Here is a 22032-nt window from a genome sequence, read left to right on the forward strand (position 1 = left end):
GGTGCAGTGGTTAAGAATCCGCCTGCCAATGCAGGGGATGGGTTTGAGCCCTTGTCCTGAAAGATCCCACATGCCATGGAGCAACTAAGCCCCTGTACCACAACTATTGAAGCCCACACGCCTAGATCCATGCTCCGCAACAAGAGAAGCCACCTCAATGAGAAACCTGGGCACCTCAATGAAGAGTAGCCCCCACTCGCCGCAACTAGAGAAAGCCAGTGTGCAGCAACGAAGACCCAACACAGCCCCAAATAAATAAATAAGTAATTTTTTAAAAATAATAACAAAATTTTTAAATTTTAAAAATTAAAAAAAAAAAACCAGACAACTGTGGGCTAAGAGGTTTGGCTGAAATCACGTGCAAATGCCTGAGCAAATACCTGTCTCCAAAATCAGTGGTGCCAAACTGAATCGTAGAAAGATGCCTGAACACCATTCAGATGAGATTTTATTACTTTATGTAGTAACCCTGTGGATATTTCACAACATTCAGCATTTACAAAATGTTGTTAACATCACACCTGAACTCAACTGTGATAAAGCCAGCTCAGCTAAGACAGGGTGAATGTTGATTAGTCTGAGAATTTACTCCTGCTTGCTACCCACCCCAAATTCAGTGACCTCATATCTAATGCTTGCATGAAGACCATTGGGAGTATGGTGACTGACTTCCAAGTGCAGGTGTCACTCTCGGTCTTTGCTGGAACTTGCAGGGCTTTAAAAAATACAGCTTCCTGGGCTTCCCTGGTGGCGCAGTTGTTGAGAATCCGCCTGCCGATGCAGGGGACACGGGTTCGTGCCCCGGTCTGGGAAGATCCCATATGCCGCGGAGCGGCTGGGCCCGTGAGCCATGGCCACTGAGACTGCGTGTCCGGAGCCTGTGCTCCACAACGGGAGAGGCCACAACAGTGAGGCCCGCATACCACAAAAAAAAAAAAAAAAAAAAAAAAAAAATACAGCTTCCTGAAAAACACAATGAGATACTGACTTACTGCATTTGCGCTGATCTAACAAAAATACCATAGGCAGGGTGGCTTATACAACAAATATTTATTTCTCAGTTCTGGAGGCTGGGAAGTCCAAGATCAAGGTGCCAACAGATTAGGCATCTGGTAAGGGCTGTCTTCCTTGTTCACAGACTCAGTCTTCTCACTGTGTCCTCAGCAGGCAGAAGGAGCAAGGGAGCTAAAAAGCACTAATTCTAGGGACCTCCCTGGTGGCGCAGTCGTTAAGAATCCGCCTGCCAGAGATAAGCCCACACACATATGGTCACCTTATTTTTGATAAAGGAGGCAAGAATATACAATGGCGAAAAGGCAGCCTCTTCAATAAGTGGTGCTGGGAAAACTGGACAGCTACATGTAAAAGAATGAAATTAGGGCTTCCGTGGTGGCGCAGTGGTTGAGAGTCCGCCTGCCGATGCAGGGGACAAGGGTTCGTACCCCGGTCCAGAAAGATCCCACATGCCGAGGAGCGACTGGGCCCGTGAGCCATGGCTGCTGAGCCTGCGCGTCCAGAGCCTGTGCTCTGCAATGGGAGAGGCCACAGCAGTGAGAGGCCCACGTACCGCAAAAAAAAAAAAAAAAGAATGAAATTAGAACACTCCCTAACACCATACACAAAAATAAACTCAAAATGGATTAAAGACCTAAATGTAAGGCCAGACACTATAAAACTCTTAGAGGAAAACATACGCAGAACACTCTTTGACATAAATCACAGCAAGATCTTTTTTGATCCACCTCCTAGAGTAATGGAAAGAAATACAAAAATAAACAAATGGGACCTAATGAAACTTAAAAGCTTTTGCACAGCAAAGGAAACCATAAACAAGACGAAAAGACAACCCTCAGAATGGGAGAAAATATTTGCAAATGAAGCAACTGACAAAGGATTAATCTCCAAAATATACAAGCAGCTCATGCAGCTCAATATCAAAAAAAACAAACAGGGCTTCCCTGGTGGCACAGTGGTTGAGAATCTGCCTGTCGATGCAGGGGACACGGGTTCGTGCCCCAGTCCGGGAAGATCCCACATGCTGTAGAGCAACTAAGTCCATGCACCACAACTACTGAGCCTGCACTCTAGAGCCCGTGAACCACAACTACTGAGCCCGCGCGCCTAGAGCCCATGCTCTGCAACAAGAGAAGCCACGACAATCAGAAGTCCACACACTGCAAGGAAGAGTAGCCCCCACTCACCGCAACTAGAGAAAGCCCATGCACAGCAACGAAGACCCAACACAGCCAATAAATAAATAAATAATTTTTTTAAAGAACCCAATGCAAAAATGGGCAGAAGACCTAAATAGACATTTCTCCAAAGAAGATACACAGATTGCCAAAAAACACATGAAATGATGCTCAACATCACTAATCATTAGAGAAATGCAAATCAAAATTACAATGAGGTATCCCCTCACACCAATTAGAATGGCCATCATCAAAAAATCTACAAACAATAAATGCTGGAGAGGGTGTGGAGAAAAGGGAACCCTCTTGCACTGTTGGTGGGAATATAAATTGATACAGCCTCTACGGAGAACAGTACGGAGGTTCCTCAAAAAACTAAAAATAGAACTACCATATGACCCAACAATCCCAGTACTGGGCATATACCCTGAGAAAACCATAATTCAAAAAGAGTCATGTACCACAATGTTCATTGCAGCTCTATTTACAATAGCCAGGACATGGAAGCAACCTAAGTGTCCATCGACAGATGAATGGATAAAGAAGATGTGGCACATATATACAATGGAATATTACTCAGGCATAAAAAAAAATAAATTGAGTTATTTATAGTGAGGTGGATGGACCTAGAGACTGTCATAAAGAGTGCAGTAAGTCAGAAAGAGAAAAAAAATACCGTACGTTAGCACATATATATGGAATCTAAAAAAAAAAGGTTCCGAAGAACCTAGGGGCAGGACAGGAATAAAGATGCAGACATACAGAATGGACTTGAGGACACAGGGAGGGGGAAGGGTAAGCTGGGACGAAGTGAGAGAGTGGCATGGACATATATACACTACCAAATATAAAATAGCTAGTGAGAAGTAGCCGCATAGCACAGGAAGATCAGCTCGGTGCTCTGTGTCCACCTAGAAGGGTGGGATAGAGAGGGTGGGAGAGAGATGAAAGAGGGAGGAGATATGGGGATATATGTATATGTATAGCTGATTCACTTTGTTATACAGCAGAAACTAACACACCATTGTAAAGCAACTATACTCCAATAAAGATGTTTAGAAAAAAAGAATCCACCTGCCAATGTAGGGGACATGGGTTCGAGCCCTGGTCTGGGAAGATCCTACATGCTGTGGAGGAACTAAGCCTGCGAGCCACAACTACTGAGCCCACATACCACAACTACTGAAGCCCGACACCTACAGCCCATGCTCTGCAACAAGAGAAGCCACTGCAGTGAGAAGCCCACACTCTGCAGCGAAGAGTAGCCCCCACTCGCCGCAACTAGAGAATGACCACGCACAGCAATGAAGACCCAGTGCAGTCAAAAATAAGGAGAACAACCATATGATCATCTCAATAGATGCAGAAAAGGCTTTTGACAAAATTCAACACCTATTTATGATAAAAACTCTCCAGAAAGTGGGCACAGAGGGAACCTACCTCAACATAATAAAGGCTGTATATGACAAACCCACAGCAAACATCATTCTCAACGGTGAAAAACTGAAAGTATTTCCTCTAAGATCAAAAACAAGGCAAGGGGGCTTCCCTGGTGGCGCAGTGGTTGAGAATCCGCCTGCCAATGCAGGGGACACGGGTTCGTGCCCCGGTCCGGGAAGATCCCACATGCCGCAGGGCAGCTGGGCCTGTGAGCCATGGCCGCTGAGCCTGTGCATCCGGAGCCTGTGCTCTGCAAAGGGAGAGGCCACAACAGTGAGAGGCCCACGTACCGCAAAAAACAACAACAACAACAACAACAAACCAGAATTACATTATGATCCAGGAATTCCACTTCTAGATATATGCCCAAAGAAATGAAAGCAGGGACTCAAACACTACACCCATGTCCATAGCAGCATTATTCACAACAGCCACAAGGGAGAAGCAACCCAAATGTCTATTGATGGATGAATGGATAGAACAAAATATAGCATATACATACAATGGAATATTATTTAGCCTTAAAAAGGACAAAAATTCTAACATATGCTATAACATGGATGAACTTTGACAGCATTATACTAAGTGAAATAAGCCAGTCACAAAAGGACAACTGTATGACTCCACTTACATAAGGGATCTACAGTAGTCAAATTCACAGAGTAGAAAGTAGAATGGTGATTGCCAGGGACTTGAGGCAATGGAGAATGGAGAGTTAGTGTCTAATGGGTAGAGAGTTTCAGCTGGGGAAGAGGAAAAAGTTCTGGAATGGATGATGGTGATGAATGCACAATGTAAATGTACTTAATGCCACAGAACTTTACAATTAAAACTGGTTAAAATGGTAAATTTTACATTATGTATATTTTGCCACAATAAAAATCCAGGTCTAGGTAGTTTCCTGCCACCTTTTTTCAGGGAACCAAAGGAGGGCACAACATCACATCTATGGTATTCTTGCTAAAACTCATAATTTGAGGAAACCCAAAATAAGGAACATTCAACAGCTGTCCTATACAATACCATAGCCACTTGCCACATATAGCTATTTTAATTAAAATTAAATAAAATGTAAAATTCAGTTCCTCAGCCCCACTAGCCACATTTCAAATGAATGCTATTTTCATGTGGGTAATGACTATCATATTGGACAGCATAGATATAGAGTATTTCTATCATCACAGAAAGTTCTATTGGCCATTTTTTTAAGTTGTATTGAACAGCACTGATCTATAGAATAACTATCCAAAAATGTGAAGGACATGAAAGACAAGGAAAGACTGAGGAACTGCTCCAGATTAAAGGAGAATAAAGATACATAACAACTAAAAGCAATGTGGGATTCTGGGTTGGACCCTGAAACTGAAAAAGGACATCAGTGGGACAAATGATGAACTCTTACTAAGGCCTTTGGATTAGTTAATATTCTATTATGGTTAATTTTCTGGTTTTGGTCATTGTACTGTGGTTACGTAAGATGTAAACATTTGTATTATTTTTGCAACTGTTTCATAAGTCTGAAATTATTTGAAAATGAAAATTTTTAAGTGAAATAAAATTTAAAAATCATCTTTTGACTCTATCCAGCTATTTATATTATCTTTTACTGTTGATTGCATCCCACTCTATTTCATGAATAAAATTTATTGATCATTGTCCATTTATTAGGGGAAAGGCAAGTCCAGAGAGTGATCTATACCGCAGGTCGCCCCCCACCCTACTGAGGTCCTAGGAGGCCCCCTCGCCAGTAAAGTTCATCCCCAGGCAGGTGGCCCATGTCTCCAGACCAGTGCTCCAAGGAAGGCTGTGGCTCACATGCTATGACTCAGCAACCACCAGGTCATGTTTCCCCCCAGAGACCAAAGTCAGGCCCAAAGATAGTGCCAGAGGGCCCCAAAAAGGTACATGTTCAAATGTCTAAGTTCCTTCAGGGGACTCTCCAAACTGAAAAACAAAATATAATCCCTGCGGGCTTCCCTGGTGGCACAGTGGCTGGGGGTCCGCCTGCTGATGCGGGGGACACGGGTTCGTGTCCCGGTCTGGGGGGATCCCGCATGCTGCGGAGCGGCTGGGCCCATGAGCCATGGCCGCTGAGCGTGCGGGTCCACAGCCTGTGCTCCGCAGTGGGAGAGGCCGCGGCGGTGAGAGGACCGCGTACCGGGAAAAAAAAAAAAAATCCCTGCCTTTACAACCTCATTTCAAATAAGTTTTTAAATTGTTATTCTTTAAACTATTTTATTTTTTCACACTGTCAACTTTATTATGAAAAACTAATACATGCTTATAAAGTTAGTATGGGGAAAAACAGAAATGTTTGAGGAAGAAAACCAAAATTCATACTTATAATCCACCACCCAGAAAAAACTACTGGTAACACTCTGGTGTCTTTTCTTCTGGTATTTTCTCTTCTACAGTGCCGGATCTCTGAGTCCTCTGGCTTTCTGGAATCACCCTTGCCTCGCCCAGCCACATGGGAAGGACATAAAAGGGTCTGGTCTGGTATGAGTCCACCTTACCTCTCAGGGGTCTCAGGAGAAGGAAGGAACTTGGTCTGTGTCAGCTCATGGGTCAGATCCCTGATGCAGCCAGCACCTCTGGGGCTATCCAGCCCCCTATGGTCAGTGTGGCCTCACCAACCTCAGGACACTGTGTTACTCATCACCTGCCACTCAGGGGCTGCCATCCTGCCCTTCCTTTCTAAGAACTACTGACATAAGTTGCTTGGCAACAGACATTTACTTGCAGTTTGGGGAAAAACAGGGAAATGAGTGCATGGATAGGACATGCCTTCAAAGTTAGATATTGGAGTTCCTAAAATTCACACACCTCCCCCAACGCAGAAGGCCATTCCCTGGCCACATCCCTCCAAGACCCCAGCTTCCTGCCACACTTATTGGTGCCTGACTTGCTTTCAGGCCCTCTTGCTGTCTCTTTTTCTAGGGCCCCTCCCCCAGGATCTGGAGCTCAGTGCAGAAAAGAGAAATCACTGTAGGTATTATGTGCACAAAAGGTTTTTGTTTCTTGAAGCATGATTTACATTTCATGAAACACATCCATCTTAACTGTGCAAACTGATTACTTTTTATCCAAGTAAATACCTGTGTAACCAGCTCCTAGATCAAGATCTAGGATATTTCCATCTCCCCAGAAAGTTCCCTTGTACTCCTTTTTCAGTCTCCATCCTCAGTCACTATTCTGATTCCATCACCATAGTTTAGTTTTGCCTGTTCTTGAATTTAATATAAATGGAATCATATAATGCATACTGTTTTGTCTCTGGCATCTTTTACACAACATTTTTGACATCCATCTACATTGTTCCCTGTGTCAGGAATTTGTTCGCTTTCATTGCTGAGCAGTATTCCATTACATGAATATATCACAATTTGTTTATTTATTCCACTTTTAGTGGAATATTCAGCCTTTTCTGGGTTTAGGCTATAGGAATAAAGTTGCTATGAACATTCACATATAAGTCTTTTTGTGGAATTATGCATGCATTTAAAAATTTCCGGACAAGAGGGTAGGGTATGTTTAGCTTTATTAGAAGCTTCCAACCAATTCTCCAAAGTGGCTGCACCACTTTAAACTACCACCAGCAAGTATATAGATGGATCCAGGTTCTCCAGTACAGTCTTCTTCTTCACCAACACTTGACATCATCAGTTTTTTCACAGTAAGGAATTTCATACAGGGAATTAGTTGGTGCAAAATGGTGAGGGGGAATGGGGGAGCAGGAGTCAGAAGGCTGCCACTGGAGTAATTGAGTTCAACAGCACATTACCATAACCATGGTCAGAACTGAGGAGGCCACTGCTGCCACCCTCAGCTCCACATGGCTCTGTCTCAACATCTGGCTGATGCAGGAATATGCTGAGTCCGGCTACTGAGACTGGCTCTAGACCCTTGCATCTCTGTGTCCTTTCTGTCAGCATAAGTGACAGCAGGAAGATGGCCTCTGCCCCCCACCCCCAATCTATGGTGGGGCATCTAATTGTCAGACCTTACTATTCGTAACTCTAGCTGCAAAAGAATCCAGGAGGGACTTCCTGGCGATTCAGTGGTTAAGACTCCACACTCCCAATGCAGGAGGCACGAGTTCGATCCCTGGTCGGGAACTAAGATCCCACATGCTGCACAGCGTGGCCAAAAAAAACCAAAAAATCTGGGAAATGCAGTTTCTTACTTTCTAGCCTCTGCCCAACATAGGAAAACACTCTAGAAGGAGGCAGAGGGAGCCAGCTGTATCAGTTGGCTTTTGCTGAGTAAAAAAGCTACCCCAACATGTAACAGACTAAAATAGCAACCACTTATTTAGCTCACAATTCTGTGGGTTGGTGATTTGGGGCTGGGCTTAGCTAGGTAGTTCTCATCTTATCTGAGCTCACTCATGACTTTGAAGTCAGTTGCCAATTCTGTTGGGAACTGACTGGCCTAGGATGGGCTCAGCTGAGATGGATCATCTCTGCCCATGTGGTCTCTCATCCGCCAGCAGGCCAGCCTAGGCTTGTTTTCGTGATGGCTGGGCAGGTTTCCGTGAGAGAGCAAAATGCTCTTTAGGCCTGGGCTCCAAATGGTACATCATTTCTGCCACATTCTGTTGACCAAAGCAAGTCACAAGGCTAGCCCAGATTCAAGGGAGTGGAAATAGACTTCACCTCGTCCAGAAGGTGAGGTAAATTCACCCTGCAAGGGTGTGATTAAACGGTGGGTTGAAAAGTCAGGGTAATCTACCACACTAGTCCACAGCCCCCACCATGCCTCCCACTTCTGGAACTAGCCAGCAAATCCCAAGTACTCAGATCCTTTTTTGGGGCAAAGCAACAAGATTCCCTGTACCTTCCCTTTTCTGTCCCTTTATTTTATCCTGTTTCTTAGGTTCCTTAACTTTATTTTCTAAATTTTCTAACTAATTTTTAATGTAAGGAATAACATTGAGAACTCATTCTTGTTATCTCTTCTTCCTGGTTTTGCTTTATGGGTGTGATATCTTTCTGAAGCTAATTACTAAAGAGAGCAATTAGAAAGCCTTCTTAAAAAAGAAAATTCTTTTATGTTCCCTGCATGGTTTTCCTCTGAAACCATTTCTTGCTGTTTATTTAGTTTCTCTTTTATGTTGTAGGCTTTCCCCAAATGTCTGGTGAACTTTGTTCACATTAAGAGTGAGGCAATAAAAAGCATGAAGGAAGTTCTGCACACATCCATTGGTTGGCTTGCTTCTGAAAGGGCCATATGGGGACTGGCCTGTGGAAGAGCCCTACAGGCCAGAACATGAGGGTCTCACACATGGGGCTGTTCTGTTTCTTTAGAACATGAGCACTTAACTTGGTTTGGGCCAGTGACTCCTTGGGCTGTCTGGTAAAGTCTGTAGTCCAGAACAATGTTTTTAAAGGCATTTAAAGATACATCGGGTTACAAAGAAACAAAACAAAACAAAACCCAATACCGAAATACATTAAAGTATTAAACAAATGTTTCAGTAAATAAATATGTAAATAGTGTCATGCAGAGATGATAATCTGAGGTATTTGCATCAATTCTATCATGATACTAAAACACCCAAAATTTCTTTTGGTGACCAAGTATCAGATCATGCTAATAGCATTGTCACTTGTAGGCAACATTTTAAAAGGGAGGAAATTACAAAAGGCACACTTTTGGGGAGAGGTGATAGATGTATTCCTTATCTTGATTGTGGTGATTGTTTCATGGGTATATACATACGTCAAATCTCATCAAACTGTACACTTTAAATATGTGTAATGTTGGGTAAATACGGAATCCTACCAACAGAAAGACCTTTATGCACCAACACAGAGGGGAGAGAAAACACTATTATTGAAAATGCAATCAGTTTAAACCATGCAGGTACTTCACAATACACTACAACGTCTCAGAAACATTTCATACATTTTATATAATAAAATAGAACAAAGAACAATAAAACTTAATTTCAGATAGTAATTAGTGAAAAAGATGCATTTTTTTTCCCATCTGAATTGCAGAATCCCATGAATTCTATCCATGAATCCCTTGAAAGTCTGTGGCTTCCAAGTCCCATCATTGTCCCAATAATGCCCAGACAATAACAATTTTTTCCTGATTTAGGATCCAACTTTGATCACCCATTGCCTTGAGTTGTCATGTTTCTTTGATCTCCTTTAATCTGAAGCAGTTCCTCGGCCTTTCACTGCCTTGTTTGAAGACTGCAGGTCAGAATTTTCCTCTATTTGGGTTTGTTTGGTTTCATCCTCCTGATCAGATTCAGGTTAAACATTTTTAACACTCAGAAGTGACACTGTGTCCTTCCTGCACATCAGGAGGCACAGGATGTCCATTTGTCCCGTCCGGGAAGATCCCACATGCCACGGAGCAACTAAGCCCATGAGCCTGCGCTCTAGAGGCCGCGAGCCACTACTACTGAAGCCCACGTGCCACAATTACGGAAGCCCGTGTGTCTAGAGCCCGTGCTCTGCAGCAAGAGAAGCCACCTCAATGAGAAGCCTGCGCACCACAAAAGAGTAGCCCCCACTTGCCACAACTACAGAAAGCCCACAAACAGCAACAAAGACCCAACACAGACAAAAATAAAGAAACAAAATAAATTTATTTTTTAAAAAAAGAATCTGTCTGCCAATGCAGGAGACACGGGTTCCAGCCCTGCTATGGGAAGATCCCACATGCTGCAGAGCAACTAAGACCATGTGCCACAACCACTGAGCCTGCGTTCTAGAGCCCGTGAGCCACAACTACTGAAGCCTGCGCACCTAGAGCCCTGCTCCGCAACGAGACGCCACCACAATGAGAAGCCCGCACACTGCAACGAAGAGTAGCCCCCGCTCACCGCCAACTAGAGAAAACCCGCGTGCAGCAACGAAGACCCAATGCATCCAAAAATAAATAATTTTTTAAAGTTGAATGATTAGTACTTAGATGCTCATTTTATAATTCTAAGAATTTTTTTTTTTTTTTTTTTTTTTTTTTTTTCCATACGCGGGCCTCTCACTGTTGTGGTCTCTCCCGTTGCGGAGCACGGGCTCCGGACGCACAGGCTCAGCGGCCATGGCTCACGGGCCCAGCCGCTCCGCGGCATGTGGGATCTTCCCGGAGCGGGGCACGAACCCGTGTCCCCTGAATCGGCAGGCGGACTCTCAACCACGGCGCCACCATGGAAGCCCTAAGCACTTTTTTTATGTGAACTGTTTCACAGTAATTTTTAGTTTGCTAAGTGAACTACAATATATCCACACAATGGATAAGAATAAAAAAAGAATAATAATACAATGTACTGCTATAAAAAGATCTCCAAGACACATTGTTACGTGAAACAAACAAGTGCAGAATCCTATATATAGTAGGCAACCTATAGTGTAAGAAAACAGTGCAAGCAGGAAGTATAATAAAAATACACATACGGGACTTCCTTGGTGGCACAGGGTAAGAATCCGCCTGCCAATGCAGGGGTCACGCGTTTGCGCCCTGATCTGGGAAGATCACACACGCCGTGGAGCAACTAAGCCCGTGTGCCGTAACTACTGAGAGCCGTGTGCCACAACTACTGAAGCCCATGCGCCTAGAGCCCATGCTCCGCAACAAGAAAAGCCACCTCAATGAGAAGCCCGCGCACTGCAGAGAAGAGTAGCCCCTGCTTGCTGCAACTACAGAAAGCCCACGCGCAGCAACAAAGACCCAAAGCAGCCCAAAAAAGTATGTATTTGCTTATATTTGTATAAAGAGAGATAGAAAGATACGTAGGAAACCTAGAAGGCTATTATACATTAGGGCAGAGGGGGAAACAGGGTAGATGAGGACAGAGGCAGGACCGAGTTTTTCAGTAAAAATATTTTTATCATTTTGATTTCTAAACCATGTTACCCGTTTAGAAAATGAAATTTAATTAAAATAATAAACATTTTAAAAATTCAAGTAGAAATTAACACAACATTGTAAAGCAACTATACACCAATAAAAATTGATTTAAATAAATAAATTTTAAAATAAATAAATAAAAATTCAAGGCTGGCCCAAATGGGTTCACTGGTAGTCTGCCAAACATTTAGGGAAGAAAATATACCAACTTGCTAAAATCTTTTCCTGAAGATATAGAAGCAGAGGAAATACTTCCTCATTCCATGAGGCCAGCATTACCATAATACCAAAACCAGACAAAGGCATACAGGGAAACTGCAGACCAATATCACTCATGAACACAGATGCAAAAGTCCTCAACAAAATATTAGCAAATAGAATCCAACAATATGTAAAGAATTATACACCATGACCAAGTGGGATTTATCCCAGGTATGCAAGGCTGGCTCAACATCTGAAAATTAATTAATGGCATCACATCAATAGACTGCGGAAGAAAAGTCACATGATCATACTAATAGATACAGGAAAAGTATTTTACAAAAATCCAACATCCATTCATGATAAAAACACTCAGCAAACTAGAAATAGAGGGGAACTTCCTCAACCTGATAGAGAACATCTACAAAAACCTATAGGAGGGCTTCCCTAGTGGCGCCAGTGGTTGAGAGTCCACCTGCTGATGCAGGGGACACGGGTTCGTGCCCCGCTCCGGGAAGACCCCACATGCCGCGGAGCGGCTGGGCCCGTGAGCCACGGCCACTGAGCCTGCACGTCTGGAGCCTGTGCTCCGCAACGGGAGAGGCCACAACAGTGAGAGGCCCGCGTACTGCAAAAAAAAAAAAAAAAAAAAAAAAAAAAAAAAAACCTACAGGAAACATCATACTTCAATGGTGAGAAACTAGAAGCTCTCCCACTAAGATCAGCAACAAAGCAAGGATGTCTCATCTCACCACTCCTTTTCAAATTGTACTGGAAGTCCTAATTAATTCAATAAGACCAAAAAAAGAAATAAAGAAATAAAAGGTAAGTAAATTGGGAAGGAAGAAATAAAACCATATCTGTTAGCAGATGACATGATTGTCTATGTAGAAAATCTGAAAGAATCAACAAAAAAACTCTTGGAACTAATAAACAATCATAGCAAAGTTGTAGGATATAAGGTTAACATGCAAAAGTCATTCCCTTTCCTCTATATCAACAATGAACACGTGGAATTTTTTTTAACGGGTAATTTTTAAATTTATTGGTACTTATAAATGAACCAGCCAACTGGTAGTATTATGATGTGGACAAATCAAAACATCCTTCTACAAATACTAGAGTGGTGGAAAAAATTAGGGGTTGTAGTAAAATAGTAAAAAGGGGTAGAGGAAATCAGTGAAGCACATTGTAGCTTAACCCTTCACCTTAAGAACTGAGGTTCTTGACAAGTAAAGCCTCCCCATCCCAGAAAATATGCATAATCCTTCATCACACATCTTTGTACTTTTGCTCCCTATTCTTAAGGTTAGGTTCTAGATCCTAAAGATATCCAAAAAATAGTATTATAACCTAGTTATCTATAGCCACCAGTCATCTTTTATCATGTTGTCCGTAGAAGCCAATGCTTCTGAAACCTCTTTGATTAGATACCAATCATACACCCCCAAACTGACACAAAAGGCACAATGAAAAGCAGCTTATCAAGGCAGAGAGATAAGTAATTGTAAAAGAAAAATTATAGGGAAGTAATACAGTCACGGCTCAAATTGAGCTTGAATAATACAGCCATCGTTACAAATCTTCAGGCTGTATGTTCAGAGAGTAATTTGGGAATAAATCCATGATTTGCTGTTGGGAACTGAAATACTTAGCAGTTTGCTGTATTATGTTATAGCTTTCCCTGGCAGTTTCCAAGGTGGCCTCCAAATCACTGACAGGAAAATTTTGCTGGAACTGGATCTGGGGCAGCAGGAATTCCTCAACATAGTTGTTGAATTGATTGTTCCAAGTCTGGTTATTCCAGGCTTGGGAGCACCAGGTCTGACTGTTCCAGCTCTGGTTGCTCCAGGACTGACTGTTCCAGCTCTGGTTGCTCCATGTTGGGTTATTCCAGGTCTGGTTACCCCACATGGGCAGGTTTCCGGAAGAGTTCATCAGGCACCCTTGGTGGTAGGAAAAGAAGCCCGGGTATTCTGTAGTTGCTGGGCCCTGAGTCACAATGTTGATTTTCCTCGGCCAGTTGTTTTTCTGCCACCTCTTACATTTCATTCTCTGGTTCTGGAACCAGGTCTTAAACCTGTTTGTAACTAAGGTTCAGGATGTTGGAAAGTTCTTGCATTTGCTGGAGGCTGAGGTATTTCTGCCTCTGAAATCTGTCACTGAGCACACACAGCTGTGTCTGAGAGAACACGGTTCTCTGGTCTTCTGCTTCTTGACCAGGACCTTCTCTTCCTTCTTCTCTGTGCTCTTGTCTGCAGCCCTGGCCAGTAATTTTACTCTGGGGCTTGTGGAAGAATCAGGACTGTCCTGAATAAGCAGATCCATGGAGAAGGAAGGAAAAGGAGAGACAGTCTCCACATCATGGGTCTCAGCAGATGACATTTGCAAGGACACATAATTTTCTTCAGGCCCATAAATCTCAGGCATTGGTGAAGATTCCCTAGAATTGGATGCTTCGGGGCCACACAGGCTTTGGGGACAAGCTGGGTCCACACACATGGTGTTGAATTGAAGGAGAGGGAGAAAAGCAAAGAGCTAGATAGATGGTAGGAAAAGTACAGGCTTAAGAATTTAGGTAGAAGAGCTTAGAGAAAGGTGAAGATCCTTCAGGTGTAAAAGTATTAAAAAGATGGGATGAAGGGAAGTCACCTGTGTGATAACAGAAGCCTACCAGCCCAATGTAGGAAAATGACCGAACATGTGGAATTTGAAATTAAATACCATTGCAGCCACTATGGAAAACAGTATGAAGGTTCCTCAAATACTAGTTGCCATATGATACAGCAATCCCACTCCTGGGCATATATCCGGAAAAGAGAAAGCTGTAATCTGAAAAGATACATGCAGCCCAACGTTCATAGCAGCACTACTGATTTATTTGTATATTTTTAAAATTTATTTATTTATTTTTGGCTGCATTGGGTCTTTGTTGCTGCGTGCGGGCTTTCTCTAGTTGCGGCAAGCAGGGGCTACTCTTCGTTGCGGTACGTGGGCTTCTCACTGAGGTGGCTTCTCTTGTTGCGGAGCACAAGCTCTAGGCACGCAGGCTTCAGTAGTTGTGGTTCACAGGCTCTAGAGCGTGGGCTCAGTAGTTGTGGCGCACAGGCTTACTTGCTCGGCGGCATGTGGGATCTTCCCGGACCAGGGCTCGAACCCATGTCCCCTGCATGGGCAGGCGGATTCTTAACCACTGCACCACCAGGGAAGTCCCCAACAGCACTATTTATAACAGCCAAGACATGGACGCAACCTAAATGTCTATCAACAAATGAATGGATAAAGAAGATGTGGTATATATACATACAATGGAATACTACTCAGCCATAAAAAGAAGGAAATAATGCCATTTGCAGCAACATGGACGGACCTAGAGATTATCATACTAGGTAAAGTAAGTCAGAAAGAGAAAGACAAGTACCATATGATATCACTTATATGTGGCATCTAAAATATGACACAAATGAACTTATTTACAAAACAGAAATAGACTCTTAGACATAGAGAACAGACTTGTGGCTGCCAAGGGGAAGAGGGGGGTGGGGGAGGGATAAATTAGGACTCTGAGATTAGTAGGTACAAACAACTATATATAAAATAGATAAACAGCAAGGTCCTACTGTATAGCACAGGGAACTATACTCAATACCCTGTAATAAGCCATAATGGAAATGAATATGTATATATATGTATAAATGAACCACTTTGCTATACACCAGAAACTAATACAACATTGTAAATCAACTATACTTCAATACTAATAAAAAATACATTACTATTTACATTAACATCCCCCAAAATGAAATACTTAAGATATAAATCTAACAAAATGTGTATAAGATCTCCTTAAGGAAAACTACAAAACTCTGATGAAAGAATCAAAGAACTAAATAAGTGGAGAGATATTCCCTGTTCATGGATAGAAGACTCAATATTGTCAAGATGTCAGTTCTTCCCAACTTCATCTTCATCTATTCAATGCATTCCCAATCAAAATCCTAGCAAATCATCTTATACCATGCATAGCACCTAGCAGGGGGTCAGGGCCAAGGCAGGCTCGATGAAAGTGAAGCGAGCTTAAGAAGTTGTGGTGGAAACCCGGCTCAGAGGTACTGGCGCAAAAGTGGGAATATACAGTAAGGGCACTGGGCAAACTCGAATGATTAAAGAAACCCAGGTACTAACTGGGCATCTGGAACCACAGAAACCAGGAGCTCAGTGGCCTCAGGGAAGCATCTCACTCTCTGCCATACTCTGTGTATCAGTTTCCTCTACTTGATGGGAGGAAGTAGCCTCACCTCAAGCCTCACCACAAGCCTCACCTAACCACAATTTCCCACAGCTTCTAGAGGAATAGGGTCTCACCCTCTTCCTCAAGTTCAGTTTGAAAAATAGGCAGAAAGGTTTCAGACCACCCAAGCTTGAGCCCTTCAACCGAAGTCAGAGGGGCCTATTCTTGTGAGAATACAGCCACTCAGCAAGGACCACCAGCCTGGAGTGAGGGGAGGAGCAGGCCAAGAAAGCAGACTTTACAGGGCAGGGATGTCCCATTGGGGGCCTCTGGGACATTTCCAGTGGCACAGCTTGCCACAAATACAGACTGAGGTCTCTTTAGTGCTTCAAGGTCAGAGGGTGATTTGTGGCACCCTAGGATGGAGAAGGTGGCCTTGTCCTAGTAATGACGGTGGTGATGGAAGGCATGGCATGGCTGATGGTCTTCACTGCAGAATTGGAAGGGCAAAACTCCAATCACATGTGCTTCCTCCTAAGTGAGTATGGGTGGGTTCTTCCTGGGTGCCAAAGGGCAACTAATACTTGGCAAACATGAGACCAGGCCTACACTTGCACACTGACCACCTAGGAGGAGGCCCATTCTGCCCATTCAAGAAAGTCATACCTCATAGGTCACAAGTAGATCGTGAAAATAGATGTAACTGAGGTTTTATCCAACTGAATCATTTTAAACCCTCACTAGGAGCTACTGAGCAGACTCTCGAACAGCAGTTGGGTGCCCCATCCATAACCTTTTGGGCCTGACCGTGGTGCAGGCAGGCCCAAGGGTTTTTTGTGGGGACAGAAAGAGCCAGGGAATTTGCCTTGGGACCAACTCACAATCAGACGGAAGGGGGTTCCAGACAAACACCCACAGTCCTTCACCCCTCAGGTGAGGCCATTCAGAGGTGACTGCTATGCACTGGCCCCCAGGGGCACTTAATGCACTTAGCTCCCTACCTACCTTTGATAACACACCTGTATGGTCTGCCTCCCCTTCCAGTGCTGTCTGGGATCACCTCCAACATAAACTGCTTGTACCTAATCCTTGTCGCAGGCTCTGCTTCTCAGGGATCCACACCAACCCACCACATTTTGGTAGAAGAAGCAAGTGCTGCCATCCAAAGAAGGCATTTAAGGAGACAGAAGTGATGAGGGGGACAAGAGGTGGAGAACCTCCCAAGCAGTCTCTTGGGGACATACTTGACCACGAAGCGGACACCCATCTCAGAGTGACACAGGAAAAGACGTGAATTAATCAAACTCACAGAAACAAATGGTGAAATCACACACTCGGTGCTTTTTATTCAAAGTGAGAAGGACAACATCAGACCTCTCTCACCTGACACCACCCTCTCTCCCTGCAGACAAAGTAAGCCCATGATTATCTCATGGCTGCCAGTGGGCATGGGCTGGGCCCAAAAGGAGCTATGGAGCCTCTCTGCTGAACAACTCACACCTTTGTGAACTGTGGTGGGGATGGACACCGAGCAGGCCCTTGCCAACAAAATCCTTGATGATGGCGCCTAAGTAGGTACAAAGGCAGAAGCCAGCTCCCTGACCCTCAAAATCTCAGAGACTCCTTTTGCACTGCGATGACTATGGGTTTGGAAGAAAGTGGGCTGAGTTCCAAGCAGCCGTTCCTTACTGCCCCAGCACTAGTGGCTGGTGGACTGTTTGGAGCTGGCTGGCAGGGATGGGAGAAAGTGGGGTCAAGGACAAGCAGGGCTGGCCCGCTGCAGCAGTCTGAATAAGTCATGAGGTCACTCCAGGCATAGGATGCTCTGTGATTCCTCCTCTCTACCCTCTCCCCGGCCCCCTTTTCTGCCAGCTTGTCCCATCCATTTGTCCTGGGTGTGGCAGCACACCAGAGCTGGGAGGAGGCTGGGAAGGAGGCAGATGCCAAATTTTACCTGGCTGTATATCCATCCATCCCCATCCTCCCTCCTTGCCCTCTTAGGGAGTCCCATCCCATTGAGGGGTCAGCGGGGCCAGGCAGCACTGAATTCTTTCTCCAGACCCTGGACAAACTGGTCATTGAGGAAAAGCAGCTGACCATGAGGCAGGAAGCGGGCGAGGATGCCCTCGATGCAGTCAGCCCGCAGCAGGAGGTTGGCAGTGGGGACCAGCAGCCGGAGGTGCTCAAGGAGAAGGCGGGCCAGCAGCCGAAGCGTGCTCTCTGCCAGCAGCAGGTTCTCGTGGGCGTTCAGCACCAGGGCGAAGCCTAATGAGAGCACTCCTAGCCACACCACTGTCCGAGGCTCCTGGAAAGGGTCCCCTGCCGTCAGGTGGAAGGCCCCACATGGGGACTCATGCAGGTGCACTGGGTCATCTGAGGACTGGGGCTGCAGGTCCACAGCAGGCCGGCCGCACGCCTGCTGCTGCAGCTGGCACATGGACTCCACCTGCCTGTGGAGAATAAGTGGGTCACTGACCTCTCACCCTCAGGACCACGCTTGGAGCTGGGAGCTGCCATTATCCCCATAACTAGATGCAGAAACTGAGCCCCAGAAAGACTAAGTGAAGTGACCTGCCCAGGGCCACAGAGCAGGGAGCATGAGCCCAGATGGGAATCCAGGCTCCAGCCTCCAGCCCCTGAACCATTTCACTCCATGTGGCCAAGAGAAGGCAGCTCCTTGGGCTGGGAAAAGGCACCAGGGGATGAAGATCCTGCCTCTACCTGCTTCACAGAGGCCTCAACATCTCAACAAGAGATGAGAAGCGGAGTAAAAGCTATGTCTAACCCAGGCTGTCCAACCTCTCCACCCTCACCCCATCCTGCAGCCCTCTCCAAATAAAAAAGAAAAACCTTGCACTTGGACATCCAGGCTTTTGAAATCACTCTCTGATCTCTCATGAATCACCTTCCAATTTGGGCCATGTACAGGCTGCTCTTAAAGACACGTTTGGTTTTCTGTGCCACATAAGGGGGAGGAGGCCCAGCAGAACAAAGAGATAAACAAGAGGCTGGCCCAGGGTTGCCCCAGAGTGCTAATTCTCCCACCCAAAACACAGAGGGGCCAGGAGATTCTGGCACCTGCTGGTTCAGACTGGGTCTGGGAGGGGAAGGTACAAGGTTAGCCATCCCATCTAGAACAGTGTTTTCCAACTGTATCCTGTGGATCCTGGGCTTTTGGGAGGCGCTTGGCGCAGATTCCCATAAACCACATTCTCTCTCCTCCTTAGAGATTCATAAACCTTAAAGGCACACTAAGGGCCCTGAAAAGTCCTGCACTGCAAAGCATATTTAATCTGTACTGCTTACACTCAAATCCCAAGTCTTTCACTTTCTAGATGCATAACCTTAGGTTAAATTTCTTTAACTCTCTGTAGCTCAGTTTACTCATATGTAAGGTGGGGATAATGTACCTACCTCAAAAGACTGTTTCAAAGATAAAATGAGTTCATATACACGAAATGCTCAGAACATAAAATGCTTAGTACATACAGGCTCAATAAATGCTAACTACAAAAAAATTACCATAAATGCTAACTATAATAAATGATGATAATAGCATTATTATGCCTTTAACCCTTTTTCATATAATACTTGTGACAACTGTGGAAGACTCTTTGAAAGCACTACTCTAAAACTTTCTCTCTACTTCTTAGTCCTCCTGTTTCTCTATGCCCCCCAGAAATCCTATCATAATCGGTGTGTATTCAATGGGCTGGACTGTGTTACCTGGCCACGGCCAAAATCTGCTCCTTTCGGAGGAGCCTGTCCCTCTCAGCACCATGTGGCTGTGGGTCGTTGGGTGAATTCTCAGTACCAAAGAAGCAGGAGTAGAGCACTCGGCAAAGGCCCTCCTCAACCTTCGTGGTCCGCAAGGTGTGGATGAGGAAGACGTGGACCATGGCTCTGGGATGGATGCTACAGGAAAGCCAGAGACCTCAGTGAGATGAGGGTAAAACCCCAGAGGGGAGGCAACCACAGAAAGGGTCTGGCCTAGCTAGGCCTGGGAGTGTGTCTGGAGGCTGGTGTGGCTGGTCACTGGGCCTCCTCAGGCATCCAAGACCCACGCCCAGCCTCTGAATGTGGTCAGCACCAACTCTGTCCATAAGAGTCTAGCAGTTAAGATATCTTAGACAACCCCAAAGCCAAATCTACAAACAACCGGCCAGGAACCTTGCAAAATGTCAGTCAAGGGCTTCCCTGGTGGCGCAGTGGTTGAGAGTCCGCCTGCCGATGCAGGGCACACGGGTTTGTGCCCCGGTCCGGGAAGATCCCACCAAGCCGCCGAGCGGCTGGTCCCGTGAGCCATGGCCGCTGAGCCTGCGCGTCCGGAGCCCGTGCTCCGCAACGGCAGAGGCCACAACAGTGAGAAGCCCGCGTACCACACACACACACAAAAAAAGTCCGTCATCAGAGTCAAGGCACACTGGGGAGCTGCTCCAGACTGAAGGAGGCCAAAGAGACAAGACAGCCGAATGCATCCTGCGATATTAGATAGGAACCCTGGCAGAGAAAAAGGTAGTTTCAACATAGGGCATTACTAGGACAACTGGAAGCATTTAAATACGGATTACAGGTTAGATAATAGTCTTGATCGATGTTACCTGATTTTGAATGTAGGAGAATGTCCTTGTTTTTAGAAAATACACACTGAAGTACCTCTAAATATAGAGGTAAAGGAGCATCATATCTGCAACTAACTTAATTGGAAAATTAAGTATACAGGAGTTCTTTATAAGAACAGTCTTGAAATTTTCCGTAAGCTTGAGATCACGCCAAAATGAAGGCCACGAAATGGTAATAATAATGGTGTTTGGCTCAGTGACCAGCCCGGGGGTGAAAGGCAGCGGGTAGACCGTAAGCATATCTGTAGCTAAGGGTAAATAGATCGTGAATTTAAACTGGTTAAACAGGAAGGTTCGCGACAGCGCTTTGAAACCCGTAGCTCGGAGACCTCGACTGACCTCCCGCGACCCTCTACCCGCAATCAGGGCCGTCATCAGCCTTCGCCACGTCCCCACCGCCCCCCACAGAGAAATGGTAGCGGCCAAGACGCTTTACGTCACTACTTCGCGCAAGCCTGTGGCGCTGTGCCTCTGGGGGAGTGTAGCTGCTTGCCCCAGCTAGCCAAGCCTAAGGAGGGGGTACCCTGGACTGAGTGTGCCCTGCAACCCCGGGCCGCTGTCCTCGAGGCGAGATACTCACCTTTTCCTCCGTGCTCACAGACTTCTACTAACAAGCCACTTCACTCGGCTAAAGGGAAGATATGGCGGTTGCGCACGCCAGTAGTGGGCGCGCGCCCGAGAGTGACGCGCTCAGGGTGGGAGGGGCCTCATATCCCGAGCTGTGCTCCGGCTGCGGGGCTTGGGTGGCCTTCCGACGCCTGGACCTCGGGCTCAGGCGACTTTCACCGTCGGACCAAAAGCCCCTTGCTCCGGGTTCACGGCGCGGCCCACGCTGGTCACTCACTGACTGGGTAGGCGAGGTTCCCACTCGAAACCCTAGACCCGTCGAGCCCCAGGCCACTTTCCCCTGGCGGCCACGAGGGGGCGCCCGACCCGGTGCTTGGCCTTTCCGGAAGAGGCGGGGTCTGAAGGTGCAGGGCCGAGGTCTCCAACTGGCCGATATGCGTGGGAAACACGGGGGCGCCTGTTAAAATTCAGGTTGCTGGGCTTTAGTTCCGGGAAAGAAGACTTGTGGGGAAACATGCATATTTACGTAGTTGGCGGGCAGGGCTTCTGGGTTGTGGGTTCCTGCGGTGGGTTAAGATTAGGGCTCGGTTTGGAGTGGAAAGATTAAAACTCTGGTCACCAGCTATGCATCCCTGGCAGGTCAGTCACTTTACTGGGCCCCAGTGAAGCCCCATATTAGTTTTTCCTTTCACCCTCTCACCTCTAACAAGCTCTTTCCTTGTCCCCTCTTTGAGGGAGGCCATCAAAAGTGTAGGGAAAGGACTTGTACCTTAAGCCTGAAAGGGCCACTGCCAGATTCTTCCCGGTTGGAGTCTTGGCCCAGAGGTGTTTGGGGCCCTGCAAGACTTGTCTGGGCCTCATTTCCTGCCCTGGGCACCCCGGCCCACCACCTCCCCACATAATCCTTTTA

The 22032-nt window shown here is 45.7% G+C and overlaps 1 protein-coding gene, 1 long non-coding RNA gene and 1 pseudogene across 5 annotated transcripts; all 3 read right to left on the reverse strand.

The window, feature by feature from the left end:
- Window positions 1–441: 441 nt before the first annotated feature.
- LOC136792572 (uncharacterized) lies at window positions 442–1507 on the reverse strand. Its single transcript, XR_010836524.1, has 2 exons — window positions 1443–1507; window positions 442–734 (listed from the first exon to the last, which is right to left on the reverse strand). It is a non-coding gene; the product is annotated as an uncharacterized lncRNA (long non-coding RNA).
- Window positions 1508–12821: 11314 nt separating this feature from the next.
- Window positions 12822–14509, reverse strand: LOC131741747 (homeobox protein NANOG pseudogene; annotated as a pseudogene).
- A 2745-nt stretch (window positions 14510–17254) lies between these two features.
- AP5S1 (adaptor related protein complex 5 subunit sigma 1) lies at window positions 17255–21559 on the reverse strand. Of its 4 annotated transcripts, none has more exons than XM_067013023.1 (4): window positions 21136–21430; window positions 20104–20433; window positions 19660–19848; window positions 17255–18383 (listed from the first exon to the last, which is right to left on the reverse strand). In XM_067013023.1, exons 3-4 carry the CDS (start codon window positions 19830–19832, stop codon window positions 17957–17959), a joined length of 600 nt encoding a protein of 199 aa, XP_066869124.1. In that variant the 5' UTR covers window positions 19833–19848; window positions 20104–20433; window positions 21136–21430; the 3' UTR covers window positions 17255–17956. The 4 variants fall into 4 exon arrangements, with proteins under 4 accessions (XP_066869124.1, XP_066869125.1, XP_058894891.1 ...); XM_067013024.1 differs by lacking the exon at window positions 21136–21430 and adding an exon at window positions 20535–20814; XM_059038908.2 differs by lacking the exon at window positions 20104–20433 and having other exon boundaries at window positions 21136–21559.
- Between the last annotated feature and the right edge of the window lie 473 nt (window positions 21560–22032).

Source organism: Kogia breviceps, chromosome 14, assembly GCF_026419965.1.
Source record: "Kogia breviceps isolate mKogBre1 chromosome 14, mKogBre1 haplotype 1, whole genome shotgun sequence".
Classification (NCBI taxonomy): Eukaryota; Metazoa; Chordata; class Mammalia; order Artiodactyla; family Physeteridae; genus Kogia; species Kogia breviceps.